This window comes from Marmota monax, unplaced genomic scaffold, assembly GCF_021218885.2.
Source record: "Marmota monax isolate L192 unplaced genomic scaffold, Marmota_monax_Labrador192_F-V1.1 WCK01_AAM20220418_F8-fsc00291, whole genome shotgun sequence".
Lineage (NCBI taxonomy): Eukaryota > Metazoa > Chordata > Mammalia > Rodentia > Sciuridae > Marmota > Marmota monax.
Genome location: NW_026693329.1, coordinates 333,361 through 352,913, shown reverse-complemented (window position 1 = coordinate 352,913; position 19,553 = coordinate 333,361). Strand labels below are relative to the sequence as shown.

General features: G+C 46.7%; 1 protein-coding gene across 3 annotated transcripts in view; it reads right to left on the bottom strand.

Moving 5' to 3' along the window:
• Positions 1 to 19,287, bottom strand: part of Pemt (phosphatidylethanolamine N-methyltransferase) — an 87,294-nt gene extending 68,007 nt beyond the window's left edge. Inside the window, exon 1 of one of the 3 annotated variants that reach the window (XM_058583214.1) lies at positions 19,200 to 19,287. Coding sequence is in view for 1 of the 3 variants with exons in the window: in XM_046456742.2 (XP_046312698.1) it covers positions 9,702 to 9,764 (63 nt within the window). In the remaining 2 variants the exon portion in view is untranslated. Of the gene's footprint in view, positions 1 to 1,478; positions 1,687 to 9,701; positions 9,883 to 19,199 lie in introns of those variants that run through there. The other 2 variants (XM_046456742.2, XM_058583213.1) reach the window with 2 other exon arrangements.
• Positions 19,288 to 19,553: the final 266 nt, after the last annotated feature.

Sequence of the window (19,553 nt, the reverse complement as noted above, 5' to 3'; positions counted from 1 at the left end):
ACTTGTGCCAGGATAACCAGTTCACCCGGTTGGCACAAGGTGGCCGTGACAGACTGCAGTGCCAACAGCCTGGTCTATGCCCTGGGCACTGGGCTTCGTGCCCCCTGGGGTTTCCAGGATCCTTACCCTGAGCCACAGAACCAGAATGCTCTTACACAAGCCAAAGAGAAATGAGGGGACAGTGCAGAGTTCCAGGGCAGAGTCCCACCCAGCTGGGTGAAAGGGAACAGCAGGAAAGGTCTGGGGACACCGAGCCAGGGCATGGGAAGGCTTCCGTTCCTCACTGGTGACAGCCTGAGGAACAACGGAGGAAGAGGAAAACGTGACAGGAGAGGGGCACAAGGGCCTCTCCAGGGCTAGGGAACTTCCTCCCCTCCCTCCTCAGCAGCAGAAGTAGGAACCCTCCCCCTTCCCCAACAGGCCCTGGGGAGAAATTGCTCTTGCAAATCTAACTCAATGCCTTCAGCCAAACACTGAGCTTCCACAAAGGAGACCCTTACTTACTCTGGGGGGATCAAAGATCAACAAAATGATCCTGCCTGTGGGTGTCACTAATGCCAATTGGTGGCCAGTAAGCTGAGCACATACCTTATTTCTTGCAACCCATAACCACCCTAAAAGAAAAGTCCTGTCGTTTACATTCCCACTGCAGATAAGAGAGTCAGGGGCTTGGAGAAGCATCCCAACCCTCCAGGTAGGGGCAGAGCCAGCCCCACAGAAGCTCCATAGGTGTGGGTCTCAGCAACTAGGGGAGGCTCTGGCCCCACCCCAGCCCCCCAAGTCTGTGTTTCTTGGTCCCAAGCACTCACAGAAGATGAAGTGAGCAAGGAGAAATACGCTTCTTGTGACTTCTGTGGGAACCCAGGTAAAGGAGGGAAACTAAGGCACTCAGGTAACCTGGCTGACCCCATAGCAACTGACATCTGCCCAGGTTTTCCAATTAAGGTCAGATTGATCAAAACTAGCATATGGCTTCACCCCTCCCTCCTCCACCCAGGTCCCATGCCCCTGGTCAACCTGCCCCTGGAAGGAGGGACTCCATCTGGTAACCTGGGTTACCTTGAGAATTTGTGTTGTTAAGAGAAGCACCTGCTTAGCAGGAAAGAATGACTAACGGTTGGGAGTGGAATTCAGGCAGAAGGGACAGACCAACATCCTTTCCTTATTACTGTCACTTCCCAAAGTCCACTCGGAAGGGTGGACCTCCCTCTTGAAATTGGATTAGCAGGAAGAAAAATCCCCGTCAGATATGAGTAGAGCAGGGGTGTGCCGGGACTCTCCCTCCCAGCAAGTGTCAGAGGCCCCCTGGGTGGCCCCCTGGGTGGCCCCCTGGGCAGCTCCCAAGCCCATGGGCCCTCATGCGTGGGCCACCTCATTCAAGCAGCACAAGTCCCAGCTTTCTGCTACCCAGTAACTCCCCCTCAAGGTCACAGGCTGCAAGGACATCAGAGGTTGACTAAAGGAGAGGAATGACCTACCAGAGCCAGGAGGAAATGTCAGGTGAGCTCCAGGGATAACTCAGGTCACCAGGGTCACTGATGAATGGGCTCAGTGATGGAAACCCTGCAGGTTTGTAAGGAAGAGGCTCATAGCAATTTCACTTCATTGAGGGCCCTTGGGGACTCTTCCGAGCAATGTCCTGCTGTCAGGGAATTATTTGCAGTGGGTCAACAGCACCTGAGGTACAAGCCACATTGTGACATCCAAACAAACAGCAGGGGCCCAGGAGAGTCAAAGTCACATCGATCTCATGCAAGCAAACAACTGACCACTTTGTTGCATGTGCCATATACATCAAAGGACAGGAGGAAGGTGGGGACTGCCCAGAAAGGGGACAGGGGCCTCAAACAGGACCAATCCATACTGCAAAACGTGCCTGTAGAGTCACAGCCTCTCCTGCCTCTCCTCAGGCTGCAGGAGTACCTCTTCCATCATCACGTCAGGTCATGTCACATCACTGGCTGTCAGCAGACTCAGGCCATGTTTATTGGGCAGCCTTAGGTTCAAGTCCCATGCCTGGCACAGACCTGAGACCGTGCCAGAGTCTTTCTCCAGGCCTACACCTGGTAGGAGTGGGGGACGATGTCTGGTCTGAAGTCAACACCCAGACCCTTTTCTCTGCACTGGGGGCCACCAACCTGGCTGAGGAAGGACTCGGTCCTGGCACCTACAGTCTGGGCGGGGAGCAGGGCTCCACCCATCCCCGTTCCCCAGAGGGACCACCCATTGTCAATATGAGCCCAGGTTTCCCTAGAGTGAAACGGGGTGATGAGACTGGCCACCCAGGATCATGTTCTGGAAGAGGCAAGAGCAGGTGAGAAAGTGCTGGATGCCTGAGGGTGCTATGGTGCCAAGGTCAGTCTGTTCCCTTCATCTGTTTGTTTCACCTTAACACACATGTCACCTTCCTCGCTTTCTAGGGGGACCCTCTGAAAAGACACACATCCTAAAGCAGAGCCAACACATGTCCACGCAAGGCTGGAATTTGAGAGCAAGCAAGCTCTGGATGGCAAAGACCATCACAACAGGGGAGGTTTAGGTCAGCTTGGGAGAAGGTCAAAGTGTGACAGCGATCTCCAACAGTACCAGTCAGCTGCGGATAGTTCTGGGAAAAACCATCGCTTTGAGGTGTTCCTGAGTCCCACCATAAAAGAAAACAAAAAGAATGGCCAACACCACCTTAAATTCAAAGAAAAAATGTTTTAGGCCTGTGGGTGAAAGTGAGTGACACAGCCTGGCCCAGCACGGAAAGGCAGAAGAGGCTGAGACTCCTCAGGCACAATTTTGCAGTCCTGGTGGGCCCTGCGGCATTGATGGTTTGATCCCGAGCCCCACAAAAAATGAAAAGCAACAGCAACAAAAAATCTGAAATGGATGCAGATGCACCCAACCCCACAAATCCATAACTCCTTTCAGGAAGGTGGAGATACTGATTGATTGGTAAAGTCATTCTTCATTCATCAAGCATGTCCTGGGCCAGGCGCTGTTGGTTCATGCCCTTATCACCTTATCAAGGGTCCAGATGGGTTCCTTTCCTGGTGTAGGAACCAGGAGGGACCTGATCTCCTCTACCTCTTCTCAGCTCCTCTCCTGCATTGTGAGCTTGGGGCCCCTTTTCCGTAATGTACCTTCCAGGGCCCAGGACAGAAACTAGCAGGTTGGTGGTACTGCATACAGTTACCCAACTACAGGTTGGAGACCACAACAAAAAGCCAGCAGCCTTCACTGGGAAGTTAACAGTATGCCAACCCCAGCAAGGGGCTTCAGCAAGGCTCAGGACAGATGGACAGGAAATAGAGCACCCCGGCAGGCAACCCTGGGCAAACCTCATGAGCTTTGGTTCCTATCTGACGTGGAAATGATAGCAGAACCTTCATCATGAGACTGTCAAGGAGATCAGACAGACAACACGAGGAAAGTATATGGCATGGCACATTCAAGCTTGATTGATGTGAGCTATTACCACTATGTGTCCCACGTGAGCCAGGGAGGTTTGCCTACTTTTCAGATTAAAGTAGGTGAAGCCTAAACAGACAGCAGGAGAATCACTTGAACCCTGGAGTTCAAGGCCAACCTGGACAACACAGCCAGACCCCACCACCTTCAAAAAAAATTTTTTTAAAGTTAAAAATTTAACAGCATTAGCAGGTGAAATAGACAGATCTCATAATTTTAGTTGAGGACCAACACTCCTCTCTCAATGATGGATAAAATAAGTAGACAGAAAATAGACAAGAACAATGCCTCTAGATTAATTCCACCTTGATGGTATACTCCACAATACAGCAATTGCATGTGCTTCTCAAGGACACGTGGGACATTCACCAAGACAGACATTGGGTCTTGGTCACAAAGCACATCTTAAATTTAAAAGAATAGAAAGAATACAAAGGAAGCTCTCCAACCACAACAGAATTAAATGAGAAACCGGTTACACAAAGATATCTGTTAAAGAGTACATACACAGGCCAACAGGAAGTTTCAAAGGACGGTTTTATAATTTTTGATCTGAATGAAAATGCAATGTATCAGAAACCACGGGCTGCAGCTCCAGCCAGGTGGAGAGGGAACAGCTTATATTAGTAAAGAAATATCCCAAATCTGCAATGTGAACTTTGCCCCTAAGAAATTAGAGAGTGGCGCAGTGGCACAGACCTGTAATCCCAGCAGCTCACGAGGCTGAGGCAGGAGGATCCCGAGTTCAAAGCCAGCCTCAGCAAAAGCGAGGCACTAAGCAACTCAGTGAGACCCTGTCTCTAAATAAAATACAAAATAGGGCTGGGGATGTAGCTCAGTGGCCAAGTGCCCCTGAGTTCAATCTCTGGTACAAAAAAAAAAAAAAGAAAAGAAAAGAAACTAGAGATAGAGAAGTAAGTTAAATCCAGAAAAATAAAAAAGAGAAGAGCAAATACCAATCCAACTGAAAAAATAGAATACAGGGGGAAAAAAAGTCAAACTCAGAGCTGGGTCTTTTAGGGAGGGAGGTTTTGGGGGTTTTTTTGGATTTTTTTTTTCAGTAAAATCAGTAAACCTCTAGGCAGACTGATCAAAAGAAAGAGAAGACATAAATTACCAAATCAGAAATCAAAAGGAGCCTCCCTATTGACCTCATAAATATGAAAATGATAAGAGAAAATTATCAACAACTTTACACCCATAAACTCAATAATGCAGATAAAGATGAAATGAACCAATCCTTGAAAGACATCAACTACCAAGATTCTTTCAAGAAGAAATAGCCCTCCATCTATGAAAGGAACTGAATTCATCCTTTAAAACCTTGACACACCCACACCAAAAATGTGCCAGGCCCCAATGGTTTCAAGCACCAATGGTTTCACTGGGTGAATTCTACTGAACATTTTAGGAAGAAATAATAGCAATTCCAACAATCTCTTCCAGAATATGGAAGAGGAGCGAACACTTCCCCATTTGCTTGATGAGGCCAGCATTACCCTAACACCAAAACCAGATAATGACATTACAAGAAAACTGCGACTGATACTCGAAGGATAACATGGCAGGACCCCGTGGGGGTCACCCCAGGAATTCAGAGCTAGTCCAATACCCAAAACATCCATTGGATTCCCCATGTGAACAGCCTAATGATGAAAAACCATATCACCATCTCAACAGCAGCAGGGGATACAGGAGTCACCGAGAGTTTAACTTCAGGTGACTTGCCCAACTCCAAAGAGCAAAGGAAAGCTTCAACCCTGGTCTGTCTTGACCAATTCAAAGAATCAGCAGGTGTGTATATGTGTAAAGGCAAACTGTATGTCCTTGGAAATACCACAAAACAAGCCATCTAATATAATTTTAACTAAAGTGATAAAAGCAAAAGATTTTTTAAACAACTGTGTAACAGGCAAACATCTTTCCTTGAGAGGACTTTCAATGGCCCATGAAGGAAGGCCAGGTCACCAGCCTACAGCATTATTGGGAGGTGATGGAACTTTTGGGAAGTGGGGTCTAGTGGAAGGGAATCAAGTCCCTAGGATTGTGCCTTGAAGGGAACATGGGGATCCAGACCCTCCTGTCTGTCCTTGCTTCCTGGCCTTAATGAAGAAAGTGGGCCTCCTCTGCCACGGGCTACCACATTGAGGTACTGTGCTACTCCAGGTCCAAGGCAACGGGGACAAGCAACCATCAACTGAACTCTGACTCTGTGAGCCAAGATCAACCTTTCCTCCTTGTAAATTGATTATTTCGGGTATTTTGTCACAATGACGGGAAGCTGGCTGACACTGTAGTCAAGACGCCCCGTATCTGCCAAAGGGATTGGTCTCCAGTGGTGCACCCAACTGAGCCTAATGCAAAGGGGGGCTGTGCAGGTGGCGGGGTCTCTCAACTCCCTGCATTCAAGGCCTTTGCCTTCTGAAGACCACCCTCAAATCGTGCTGCACTTTATAATTTATAATGCTTCTCCAGACCCTTTATCTCATTTTGGACTTTGCTGTAGCACTGTTCCTACCGGCATCAAACAGATCAAGAAATTAAAGTGCACTTTGTGACACCTGAGTTCATGACATCATCATCCACCTGCTCCCATGGGCAGAGGAGCCCTGATGGCTAAACCTGAAACAGGACCACCTGGACCATGCCCTGGCTCTGAGAAGCTCAGGGTGCTCTGCCAGCCTAGGTACCCCAGGAAGCCAGCACCTGCATTCCCCTCTGGGGCCATCCTCTAAGTCCTAGAGGTGCCCTTGCTTGTGGACAACAAATGGGCAGGTCTTCCTCCCAGCTACCTGCAGGCCAGCTTGCTGCATGTAGCTGACAGGTTGAAATGCAGGCTCTGGGATCTCAGAGCAGGGAGGGCAAAAAGAAGGCCCTCAGGGCTAGGGCTGGGGCTGGGGCTGGGGCTCAGTGGTAGAGTGCTCCCCTAGCACATGCGGGGCGCTGGGTTTGATCCTCAGCACCACATAAAAATAAAATAAAGGGGGCTGGGATTGTGGCTCAGCGGTAGAGTGCTCGCCTAGCATGGGCGGGTCCCAGGTCCCGGGTTCGATCCTCAGCACCACATAAAAATAAAGGCATTGTGTTTGTCCATCTACACCTAAAAAATAAATATTAAAAAAATAAATAAAATAAAATAAGGTATTTTGTCCAACTACAACTAAAACAAAAATATTTTTTTTAAAAAAGGCCTCAGTCAATGAGTCTGCAGTAGACACACTCCTCACTCCAATGGGTGACTTTCTTACATTAAAAACAAACCAAGGGCTGGGAGAGTGGCTCAGTAAGTAGAGCACTTGCCTAGAATGTGTGAGGCGATGGGGTCCATCTTTATACTGATAATTAATTAATGATGAATTAATTGCAAAACCAAGATTACAATGCCAGCTGACACCTGGTTAAGGGATAGAAGTTCCCAAACAGGTGCACTGTGCACTAGTGTAGTGGCCATCAGCTACATGTGACTATGGAGTGCTTATAGTACCACATGATGAAACATATATATTTTAACAGCAGTAAAATACAGCTGTCCCTCAATATTGACAGAAAATTGGTTCCAGCATCACTAAAGCCATCCAAATATGCAGATGCTCAAGTCCCTTATATATAGTGTAATGTAACCTACAAGCATCGTCCCACATACTTTACATCATCATCACTAGATGACTTATAAAACCTAACACAATTAAATGCCATTTAGTTAGTTATGTAGATTGTTTAGGGAATCATGACAAGAAAGAAGTCTGTATGTGTTTAATGCAGATGAGATTTTTACTTTTTAATCAGTGGTTGGTAGAATCCTTGAATGCAGAAACTACAGATCCAGGAGGTAGACTGTATCTTGGTAAAATTATTCTTTTTCTATTTCTTTTTACATAACGTGGCTGCTTTTAAAAAGAACGTTGTTGTTGTTTTGCAGTACTGGGGATCAAACCCAGGGCAGACCTCATTCATGCTAAGCCAGGGCTCTTCCACTGAGCTAGCTAACCCCTGCCCCAAAGTTTACATGATATATGGAACACATGATGTTTCCATTGACAGCACTGAGAACCTACAGCTCAGATGCTCACAGGGTTAAGAAAATTCTTGAACGTCTTCTCAGGCCAGGAACTGGCATATTTTAAACACAGAGACTATGATTGAAGGAAAGCAACCACAGAACACATACATAATGTTATATAAGTTGTTGCTGTTTCTTTAAGAAAAAAAAATCCCTTGGCAACAGGAAGCTTAAGTGAACCAAAAGCGCAGCGGTGGAAAAAACAGAATGTTAGCCAACGAGGGTCACCCTGACCTGTCCCCCTAATGCGCCCAGTCTCCAGCCACACAGCCCTGTCAGCCTTCCCCTCTGGAGGGGAAGGAAAAGGGGCAGAAAAGCCCTCCTCACACACGCCAGGTAATCGTCACCACCTACCCCTGCACCTCTGGCCTTTCCAGGTCTACAACACAGGCTTGGCTTCCACTCCCCCACCACAGGCCAGCAACCACCATCTAGCATTCCACCCTGAAGATGATAGCCCCCTTTCCAGCCAGTGCCCTTTCTATCTGTGATGTATTAGGGTAGAAAACACGAATCATAGAGGCTGGGGATGTAGTTCAGCGGTAGAGCACTTGCCCAACATGTGCAAGGCCCTGGAACTGATCCCCAGCATTGCAATAGGAAGAAAGATGAATTACAGCCCTGTGAGTCTCTAATGGCCATTGATGGTAGAAGACTCTTAAGGATTCCATCAAACATGACATCAGTCTTCCCCAGGGAGGATCCTGAGGGTACTTCCTGGGGCTGGTGATGACCTATCTTGCTCTGGGTGGTCACAATAAATAGGTTCACCTCGTGAAGATACAGAAGGTGTACACATACAACCTGCCACTCACCCACCTGGATATTATGCTTAAATGACAAATTTACTAAAACAAGAAAACTCGTCTTCTCCCTGTCTTCTATTGCTCTCCTTTCCTGTCCACATCAACTGTCCTGAACACCCTCAGGGCCAACAACCAGCTTTCCTCTTATTCCCTCAAGGCCTGTGCACCTGCTAACCTCCAGCAGGAAATCCTACCCCACTGGTTTATCACTCCTGCTGGGATCCCAATCACCTCACTACAGATAGGGACTCTCCACCAGGTGCTCTCTCCATTGACCAGTTTTATCTCCTTCAGAGAACAGTTCTTTGTTTCCAGGCCTAAAAACCTGTCCTTGCTGTCCTAGAACAAGACACTCAAGAAATGCTAGCTGTATCAGTGAAGGAATGAATAAGAACACAGGTGAGGAATGCAGGAAGGGAGCAAATAAACTAGATAAGATCTTACAGCTTCCATAAAGAGTTGGAAGATAACCATAAAGAGTTGGTTAGGGTTGTGGCTCTGTGCTAGAGCGCTTGCCTAGCAAGTGCAAGGCACTGGTTGAGTCTCAGCACCACATATAACTAAATGAATAAAATAAAGATCCATCAACATTTAACAACAAAAAAAGGAGTGGTTGGTTAAAAAAAAAAAAGTGAATGAACAATCTAATAGGAAGCAAAGATTTTGCAGGAGAGCAAAATCCATTGAACCAGGAGCTTGGAAAGACGGCAGAAAAGGCAAACTCTCTGGCCATGACTTTGCAGAGGGGCAAGCAAGTCCCCAGGCTCCAGGACCCATTCCCCCATCCTCATCCCAATACAACACTCCCCCCCCCCCCTTCCAGGAAGGAATTGCTCTGCAGTCCCTTCAGGGCCAGTGCTTGGAGGGGTCAGGATTCCAAACACTTCTTGGTGGCTGCGGAGATGGAAGGGGAGCAGGGATCCTCACGGTTCCCAAATATCCACATGCTCTCGCCGTCCACACAGCATGCCCCCAGACACACAGGCTCAGCCTCCTTCACAGTTACACACTCGTTGATACTGCCTCAGTCATGCATGCACTCCCAGGCACACACTCAGAGTAACTCTGCCCCTACAATTCCAAAGATTTACATAATCTCAGAGACATCCTTGCATACACACAACCTCCGGAACTCCCCACCCTCTGACACGAAATCTGGGGCTGATGCACAACTGGCACACTCGTACAGTCACGCACACACGTGCCCGCCCACCAGCCAACTTTCTGGGATCAAGCTGCCACGCCCAACACGTCCCGCCCCCGTTGCCTGGTAAAAGCGTGGCCCCGCCCAGCAAGCGTTGGAGGCGGCGCCCGCCCGCACTCCGCAGGCCTTGCCAGTTCTTCGGCGGGGGTTCGTGGCCGCCGGGTTAAGTCAGTACCTGCCTAAAATCAATATTGCCGAGGCCTCCGCAGCAGTCCGGCCCCGCCACCGAACTGCTCATAGTCTCAGCTCCCCGGCTCGCGGTTCCTTTAACCCGCGGGCCGCCTCACGAGGGAGAACGCGCGGGGCCTCGCACGGCCGCTCGCTCCTGGAAGCGGCCCCATCGCACCTGGAAGGCGCATCCAGCCGGGGCGCTTTCTCGGTTACCCCAACTTCTCCCGGCCTTGTGGGAAATGTAGTTCCCGTTCGCGTCTTGGCGGAACTCAACGACGGCGTCCCGAGGAGCCGAGGACTACAAGTCCCAGGGACGGTGGCTGCTGAGCTGGCAGGTTCCGAGGGGGCCACGCCGCAGTTTCCCTCGGATTCGGCTAACAGCCTTGTCTCTTTGGTCCCCGGCACCGGCATCAGACCCGCCAACTGACCTGGCCTACCTGGCCTTGGCCGGCGGCGGTGGGTCTAGAGGCCAGGGGCCGCCCGACTTAGGTATAAGTTGCAGCTCGCTCAGCCACTTGCTGAGCTGACTTTGGCCAGATCGTGCTCCCACCCCTCCGCCTGTCTTCGGAGATTCACTTGTCCCTTGTCCAGGGTCGTGTAGGCCCAGCACAGCTTCCTGCCATCAGAATCTTTGCTCAACCTTCATTCATTCCCTCGTTCAACTCTGTGTGCTGAGAATACTGTGGGGAGCAATGCAATACCAGTCCTTGTCATCTCCTGCCAATATGAAGGGTCTCCAGTGCAGCCTCTGAGCTGTGGGTTCTGTTAACACAGGTGGTTGGAGTCTTTGCAACATAACTAGGATGAGGCAGGCAGACCAAGGAGACAGGAAGGACACTGGCTTTGCACTTGCTCTGTTGACTGAGTGCTGCTTGCCCTTTTCTCTGAAGATGGAAATACATACAAGTAAAACTCATACAGGAACTGACCCAGGACCAGTGCTTCGTAAGCATTGGTCATGGACAGGACTGGGTACACAGGGCTCAAGGACTGAATGACCACTGTTAAAAGGATCAGGAGCCTTACCTTGCTCAGGGTATCCAAACAGGGCCTCCTAGGGTCAGAACCATTTCTAGGGAGCTCCCCACCCCAGCAGAATGACTCTAAATCCCCTATGTCCACCACATGACCACTAAAGCCCCAGTTCTCTGACCTATAGACACTCTTTTCTTTTTTTCCTTTTTTTTCTAAATTTTGTTTTGTTTTGACTTTTGTTGTTGTTTTGTTGTTTTTTAAGCTTTTATCTGGGAACAAAGAAAGCTAATTGCCAGGTCACATCCTCTATCCCCAACCCAACCCCACCCCCACCAGTCTCCCTTTGGGAAAAGTAAACACCTCATAAAAAGCCAGACTTGGATCTTAAAATGTGATTGGAATTGTTCAGAGTAAAAAACCTCCTGCCAGATACTTATGGTCAGAAATCCTTGCCTGGGCCCTTTGAAAGCACCCAGATCTCAGAGCTTTCAGAGAAATCCAGGCCAACTTTTCTTGCTTGCTGGAATTTCTTCTGCACCTTCCCTGGCAAATGGAAAAGTCACATCTACTTACATGCCCCAAGTGATGGGGGTTTACCATCTATGGAGGTAGCCTGCACCACTCTTGGACAAGGGTATTCTTGATACCCACTTACCCAAGTTACCATGAGAAGCCACTGTGGTTGTATTCACTCCCAGAAGTCATTAAAAGGGGCTTTTATTGCTAAAATTAATATATGCTGATGGGTAGCTTTGGGTAAAACCTGAAGATTTCCTTACTCAGAGTCTATTTTCTGTCCATAACAGATATCATAGTGTTCTGTTTTTGTTTTAAACTGGGGATTGAACCCAGGGATGCTCTGCCACTGAGCTACATCCCTGAAGCCAGATTTAAAGAAAAAAAAATCTGGTCTAATAATGAGTACAATAAAGAAAATGGAGACCTTAGTGAGAATGGAGTCCGGGAAACCAGAACACCTGGAAAATTGACATGTGAATGTCCCCAGGGCCCGGAACCTATCCTAAAGAACTGTTAATGAAGTAGCTCCCAGCAAACAAGGAGGTGCTAATCAAACCACCCCAGGCCCTTCCGACCCAGATAACTCCAGATGGCCCCATCAGTCCACCAATCTCCCACCTTTGGGCCTTCCCACCTGCATTCTATCACCGCAGGATAGAGGGAAACAAAGGACAGGAAAGTGGGAGGACCAAAGACCTTAGATATAAAAAGGGAAGACCTCCCCTTTCCATGACTCCACCTTTCTGGTCCCCTTCTTCCTCAAGTCTTTTCTGCTGTCCTTTAATAAAGCCTTCCACTTTCCATTCTACACTTGCCTAGGCGTGCTTCTCTGGTGTTATATTTCAGCATTTGGGGAGGCAGTAACACCCCCAACCTTGTTTTATTTTGAGGCAGGGTCTCACTAAATTGCCAAGGCTGGCCTAGTACTTGTGATCCTCAGTCTCCCAAGTCACAGGGACTATTGGTATGCGCCACTCAAAATTTACAGTCTCTTGAATGCATTTTTTCCAGGTACCAGAGAGCAAGTTCAGCAGGAAGCAGGGTGGGAGCTGGGCAGGACAGTGGCATCTGAAGATGTGTGCCCTGTTAATGATTCCCCATACATACGCCTTTCCACCCTGGGCTTGGAAGAAGCCTCTTCCCCAGCCCCTCCTCCAACAGGTTGGCAACAAAGTGTCACAGTGGTCCACTTTATGCTTTGAATGTAGCCCTTGCTGCTCTGCCACTGCAACTTACTTTAAAAACGGACCATTTCTTTCTCTTCCTCTCTAATCTCTCCCCCTGCCTAATCTTAAAGGAAACAGGATTACCTTTCTTTCCCATTTTTGGCACATTTATCTATCTGTCCCTGAGTACACACCCACCATAGGAAAGAAGTAATCCAGATTTGGGGGATGGTACCAGAAGATCTCAGAAAGGACTGTTTCCCAAATTAACAAGGGAGTTACAACTCCAACAGAGAATGTAGCCTTTATATAACGTGGACTGTAGCCTTTGCATCACCTCTTTGCCCCCAGTTTCTGCTGATGGACACAGTCCCCTGTGTTTTTCCTCTGCAAGCAAAGCAATAAACCTTTTTTTTTTTTTCCTTTTTCTCAAACTGTGTCCTCGTTATTGGATTGACATTGAGAACAAGGACTGAGCTTTCAGAAATAAATGCACAGGAAGTCACCTGATGCCAGTCCAGGGAACCTCACAAACCCACTGATGCTGGTGGGACTTCTCTGCCCCTCAGCATCTATAGTGCACAAACCCCAGCTTTCTTGCTGTCCTCCCTGCTGCTTCTGGGACATCCCAGGCATAGGTTCACCCAAGGGCCTTTGCATATGCTGTTTATTCTCTCTGCCTAGGATGCTCTTCCCCAGATATCATCACAGCTCCCTGACTCTGCTCAGATATCACCTTTCCATCTTGGAGTCCATTCTGGACTCCCCACCTCCATACACATCCTCTCCCACTTGCCAACTTCTCCCCACACCCCTTCTTGCCATTTAGCAAACCTGTTTTATGTGCTTATTTATTTTGAGCAGTCTCAGTCTCCCCGACTAGAATGCAAGCTTCATGAGGGTGGGATGTCTTATGCAACTCTGTCCAGGTACCTGGCCTCCTGCCTGACACAAAGCAAACAGTCAACAACAGAGGAATGAATGGTTCTGCCACACCCATCATAGGTGACCTAGGCAAGTCACATATTGGCCTCAGTGACCCCCAAATAGATCAAAGCCACCTCTTGCAGTTAAAGTTCCTAACCCTACTAATTCTTGGCAGTGTGGCCTTGGGAAAATAACTTGTCCTTGCCCTCTGTCACAGAGTAGAAGAGAAAGTTGGCCTTGCACTACTGCTTGATCCTCCCTCTAGAGCACTAGATGACACAATACACCCAGCTCTTATGTGATAGTCAAAACCCATCATGTTTCTGCCCCCCCCCCTTTTTTTAAGATACATTTTTTTAAATATTTATTTTTTTAGTTACAGATGGACACAACACAATGCCTTTATTTTTATGTGGTGCTGAGGATCGAACCCGGGTCCCACCCTGCTAGGGTCCCGCCCCTGCTAGCGCTCTGCCGCTGAGCCACAATCCCAGCCCACTCTGCTTCTTTTTGTTGCAGAAAGCTCAGTACTTTTCACCAAAGCTAACCCAATAATAAAGACACCATTTTGAGAAAAAGGAAAAAGAAGGCTTATTGCTTTGCTTGCAAAGGAGAAACACAGGGGACTCCTGTCCCAGAGGCTGTGATTCTGTCCATTAGCAGGAACAGGGGGCTTTTATAGAGATGACTGATGCAAAGGTACATTCCACGTTATGTGTTCTCTGTTGGACTTGTAACTCACTTGTTAGTTTGGGAAACAGTCCTTTCTGAGATCTTCCGGTACCATCCCCAAAGTCTGTATTACTTCCTTCCTGTGGTGGGTGTGTACTCAGGGACAGAGAAATGTGCCAAAAATGGAGAATAAAGGTAATCCTGTTTCACCTAAGATTAGGCAGGGGGAGAGATTAGAGAGGAGCAGGAAAAGAGGAAGCGAAAGAAATAAAATAAATAAATTAAATAAATAAATAAATAAAATTGCAGTGGTAGAACAGCAAGGGTTATATTCAAAGCATAAAGGGGACCACTGTTACTTTTCTCCACTGTCAATTTCTATATTCCATTTCTATGGAAAAATGGGAGACATCTCCAAACTGTTTCCTGCTGAAAGTTGGGGGAAGTAACCCAAAGTGCTTGTTCTCTATGTGGTGGAATGTGGATCGATCGTTAAGGATATTCAGCCACAGTGGCAGATGGCTGGGCAAGGCATACATAGGGCAGGGATCATGCCAAGACAACAATAAGACAGCAAAGCATTACTTTTTTGTAAATGATTAGCACAAAGGCAATTAGTATTCCAGCCAGTCTCTGAAAATCATTAGGACAGTAACTCATAATTAAGTGAAAAACAGATCAAGTTTATCAGTGTAGTTTAGAAGATTTGTAGGTCTGTGATCAGATTCAAATCAACTCAGGACAAATTTGCAACTCTAGAGTTCAAGCCTTCTTTTACACCTCCATCTTTACTTACTTTTGGTAGGGCTGACATAAGTGTACATTTTAAGTTACATTAGAAAAAGAAATTGGGTTTCCTTTTAAGTGTCCATGTAGGACGCTGCTTAGGCTATATACTATCTGCCAGGTATTTAAGACTAAGTTGGTCAAAACTGATCCTGTTCTTATCTACGCTTAAGAGTCAGCTGAGATTCCTCAGAGATCACTCTTGGGGACATATGGGAAGCCTCTTGGATCCTTTAGCTTTTCTCTACCAGTGGTGCCACCTGCCAAGATGGCTCAGGGTCCTGCTGACCATATATTTCTTCTCTTGGAAGCATCAGAAACATTTCCCTCTCCAATGACCCTCCTCTTTGCAGTTTGTCCATTGGGTGGCTTCCTGTTTTCCAGGATTCTCTGGATCTCCCTGATCAGCAGATCAGGTGGACTCACCAGAGTTGCAGTGCCCAGAGAGGAGTCCCATCATTCTCTGGATCTTCGCTGACCTTAGAGGGCAAGGGCCATAATGCTACTTTTTCCTTGGCCCTTTTACTTCCTTGACTTTGATCTCCAAGTTTTTGATTTTAAACACCCCCAAAGCCAGTTTCACCAGTCTTAAAGAGGGAATAAGAGGTTATAACTTCAATATCTATGATTTTACAAATACCCTTTCATTTAATTGGGGTTAGTATCAGTACTAGAAGTCAGCATTATATACTATCTGTGGGCTTATTATCTCAAATTAATCCAGGTTGTGTTTTGTTATAGAAACCATACCTCTGCAAAACACTGACAGGCAACAGTTTATATATAAAGTTTGCAAGGAAAATGAAATAAATTAACAGAGCAAAAACATATTTAGTTTGTGTAATAGCTATGAACAGAGAAAAATGTCTTATAATCTTGAACCTTTACTTATACATTATATCCCAAGTTTGAGATCACAGCAATCTTTACAACAAAAATCAGTCTTTTGAACACAACTTCAAATAAGCTAAAGTCTACCTATTTTGGAGCCATTTTAACAAGGAGTAAGGTGGGAGGCAGAGCCTTATCTCAGGTAAGGTGGGTCTCTTCCCAATTAACACAGTACAATGTTACACCTGACGCTTAAATCAAAGACGGGCTAAGAGAGCTTTTAACTTTCTTTTTGTGGAAAAAGTAGCAGAATGCTTCCATGTTATACAATGTCACCTTTAAACAGATCAGACTCTCCCTTCCAAAAGCACATTTAACTTCCAATTCCAGTGTGAAGAGTAACGCAAAATTGTATACATAACTTATTGACAACGGGTTACTTTATCCAGCTATAAATCAAATACAAATAAATACCAACCAAATTTGTTATTCCCATACAAACCCGAGACTTTTGTTACAACTGATTTTAAGTTTGGAGAACACCAACTTGGCAAAGTGCTCTCCTAAGCTTTACGTTTAACTAATTTAACTTTTAAAGTACAATTTAGAATTCAGAGTGTGCAGTAACAATAATCACAGGTCTGAATGGGTTAACAAAAATCAAAGGATAGCCTTAAATCGCTAGGAAACAGTATTAATGAGCAGGAATTGGCTTAGTCAAAGCAAACAGATATAAGACAGGTCTTAAAATAACAGTGTTGAAGCCAGAATTAGGCGGTCAGCGTAGATACGTAAATCAAGTCAGGTCAGATCCAGGAGGCCAATTTGGAGTGAGTCTGGGAAGTTGGAGACTGTCCCCTGAGGGATTGAAATGTTAATTCCTTCAGAGCCCTTCCCACACCCTCATCAAGAACCTGCTCCTGCTCTAACCTGTTGCCAAGATAACCCATCCCAGAAATTGCCCCTCCCTACAGGGAGCTGTAAGGTTGTTACTGTGTCCTTGGCTACTGCATCCTGCCCTTCCCCCTTCAGCCCACCAGTTTCCCACTTTTGGGCCCTCCCACTGAGCATTCCTGGGCCTAGTCACCTACATGGAAGGAGAAAGATAAGGGGGAAAGGCAGGAGAACAAAGGAAGCCTAGGACATATTAAAAGTGCAGAACACCTCCCCTCTTGGTTTACCAGGATACCAGCTATGGCCCCCTTCCCCCTCCTGGGAGAAGTCTGTTATCCCTTTTTAAATAAACCCTGCTTTATATGCATGCCTCAGCATGTTTCTCTAATGTTCGAACTTCAACATGTGAGGAAGCACAGGTCAGACACAATGTATAAAAGAAAGGCCCTGGGTTCAATCCCCAGCACCACACAAACACATACACACATAAGAAGAAAAACAAATATAAATACAAGTAAGTTACCTTGACAGATAAGAGCAGATCCATGTTTCTGACTTTTTTAAATTTTTTTTTAGTTGTGGTTGGACACAATACCTTTATTTTATTTATTTATTTTTATGTGGTGCTGAGGATGGAACCCAGGGCCTCGATCGAGCTAGGCAAGCACTCTATCACTGAGCCACAGCCCCAGCCCTAAAGTTCAAGTAATTTTGACTGTGCTAATTATAGCCAATTTAATCACAAACACAAACTTTTTGAGATTCACCTTCCACAACTTCTGAAACTTACTTGGACATTCACAACTTTGCATCTTTAGTTTTGTCCTCTTTCATCTTGGACTTTAGCTCAAGAATATTATTTTACCACACAAAATACCTTCTTATCCAGAAACACTTTTTTTCACCTTCTAATTTTTTATACTAAAATATATTTCCATACTTGAAACCTTTTATCTTTTCTAGTTTGGGACCCCATTCTTAAATTCACCTTCTGAAACAGTCCTTATGAATGTGATTTGTGCATTCAATTTATTTTTTATTTTGTTTCATTTTTTAATATTTATTTTTCAGTTTTCGGTGGACACAACATCTTTATTTTATTTTTATGTGGTGCTGAGGATTGAACCCAGCGTCTCGCACACGCCAGGCAAGCACCGATACTGCTTGAGCCACATCCCCAGCCCATGTGCATTCAATTTACACAACAAATTTCATTCCAGGAGAGGGTTGGACAATCCAGCAATGCAATACACAAAAACTGCCTTCATCTTTTTTCTCACAGGTTGCATTCAAAGGATTTGAGCACCAGGTATTTCTAAGTCTGACCTGTCTCAGTTATCATTCTCACAATGCCATCAGCTTTGAGTGAGTGCCCCACGGTCGGTCAGTTATCCCCAGAGGCTCCTTTTGGACTTTTTCTGACACTAGGCATACAGATGTGCCATGGAAGAGGCCTCTCCATCCTTTTCTTTAAAGGCTTTCTAGAAAGATCTCTTTGCAGGGGCTGCCTAGGAAACACAGGTGGGCCTCAGTTTCTGTCTTTTTTCTTTTCTGGGTGAAGTTCTTTATTCTGCCACTCTCTCTCTGCCTTTAGCTCGATGGGCTACTATTATAGTAAGAATTGCATTGTCCCAGGGATGAATATCCCCTGGCCAAATGGGGTGTCCTGTCAGATCTTAAAAGGAGACACTCTTCCCGTCCCCAGGCTAGAACCCACTGCTACATCTTTTGCGGCCCCCTCCATGAGCAAAAGGGTCTGGGGGGCAGGGCAGAGGCCAGGTTTCTCTTTGGCCATTTTTCTATAACCCAGGTAGCTTTTCTGGGATTTTTTTCCCCCAGTTTAGGGCCAGTGCCCTTGACCACAGTGAGATGATCTGCTGCTACCAGGGGGGCCAGGCTGAGAAACAGTGCTGGGAGTGCCTGCACTGGGTTTAAAGATTTAATTTTTTTTAAACCCTTTCTTTTGGTGTCCTGATAACCCGAATCTTTTGGGCACCTTCAACTCGGTTCCTGACCGTTCAGACCCCTTGTCATGCTACCACATCGATGCCCGGATCTCTGATAGACCGACTTCAAGACTGTCTAATCATCCAGGAAAAAAAAAAAAAAAACAGAGTCCAGATTGCATTACAGCAAACTGTCTTTCTCTTAGACAGGCTTATCCCTGTCATCCCCAGGCAGCCAAGACCTTCTGCTAAGACCAGTCACATCAATGCAGCGTGGCCCATGTCTTAAAGTGACAAAAAAAAAAAAAACAAAACAGATGGGTGGGTGGATGAGAGAGGCTCACAAAACCAGGGCTTACAGGTGGGGATCTTTAAACAGACCTGCATGTACAAACTTCTTCCACTTCCTGTACTTCTGACTGCAAGAAACAGACAACCAGAGAGGAGCCCCCAAAACCATGTCCCACAGATGGGAACCTTTAAATTGAGCAGCCAAGATCTTTCCCAAGAGAGAATCAATGCAGCACTGGCCATGTATTAAAAGGGAGCAATGACAGACACAGACAAAACCAGAGGGAATGCACAAGCCCAAGGCCAAAGAACCAGATGAGAACCTAGAACAGATGAGAAGGGAGTGGATGTCCCTAGGTTCTCACTTCCCGCTTAACCATGACTCCCACACCAGTGGCTCCACCGATGTCCCCAGAAAGAGGGACCAAATATTCCCAGGAAGAGGAACCAAAGGGTGGAACCAAGGGTCTCGGCGGGCACATCCCGGGGACTTACCAAATGGCCAAAGTTGTCTCGACTTTCCTGAGTTCAGTTTCCCTGGTCTCAAAAGTGGACCACGATGGAGCAACCTGTCCTGTTCAGGGAGAGAAGCCAGGAGTCCCCGAGGCAAAAGGGGTTTCGGCAGCTGCTGAGACTGAAACCACCGTGGTCAGCTTTATGCTTTGAATATAGCCCTAGCTGCTCAGCCACTGCAATTTATTTTCTCTTTCGGTCCCTCCCTGATCTCTGGGGAATTGGGATCACCTTTCTTCCCTATCCTAGGCAGAGTTATCTGTCCCTGAGTCCACACCCACCCTCGGAATGAAGTAATCCAGACTTTGGGGATGGTACCAGATCTCATCTCAGAAA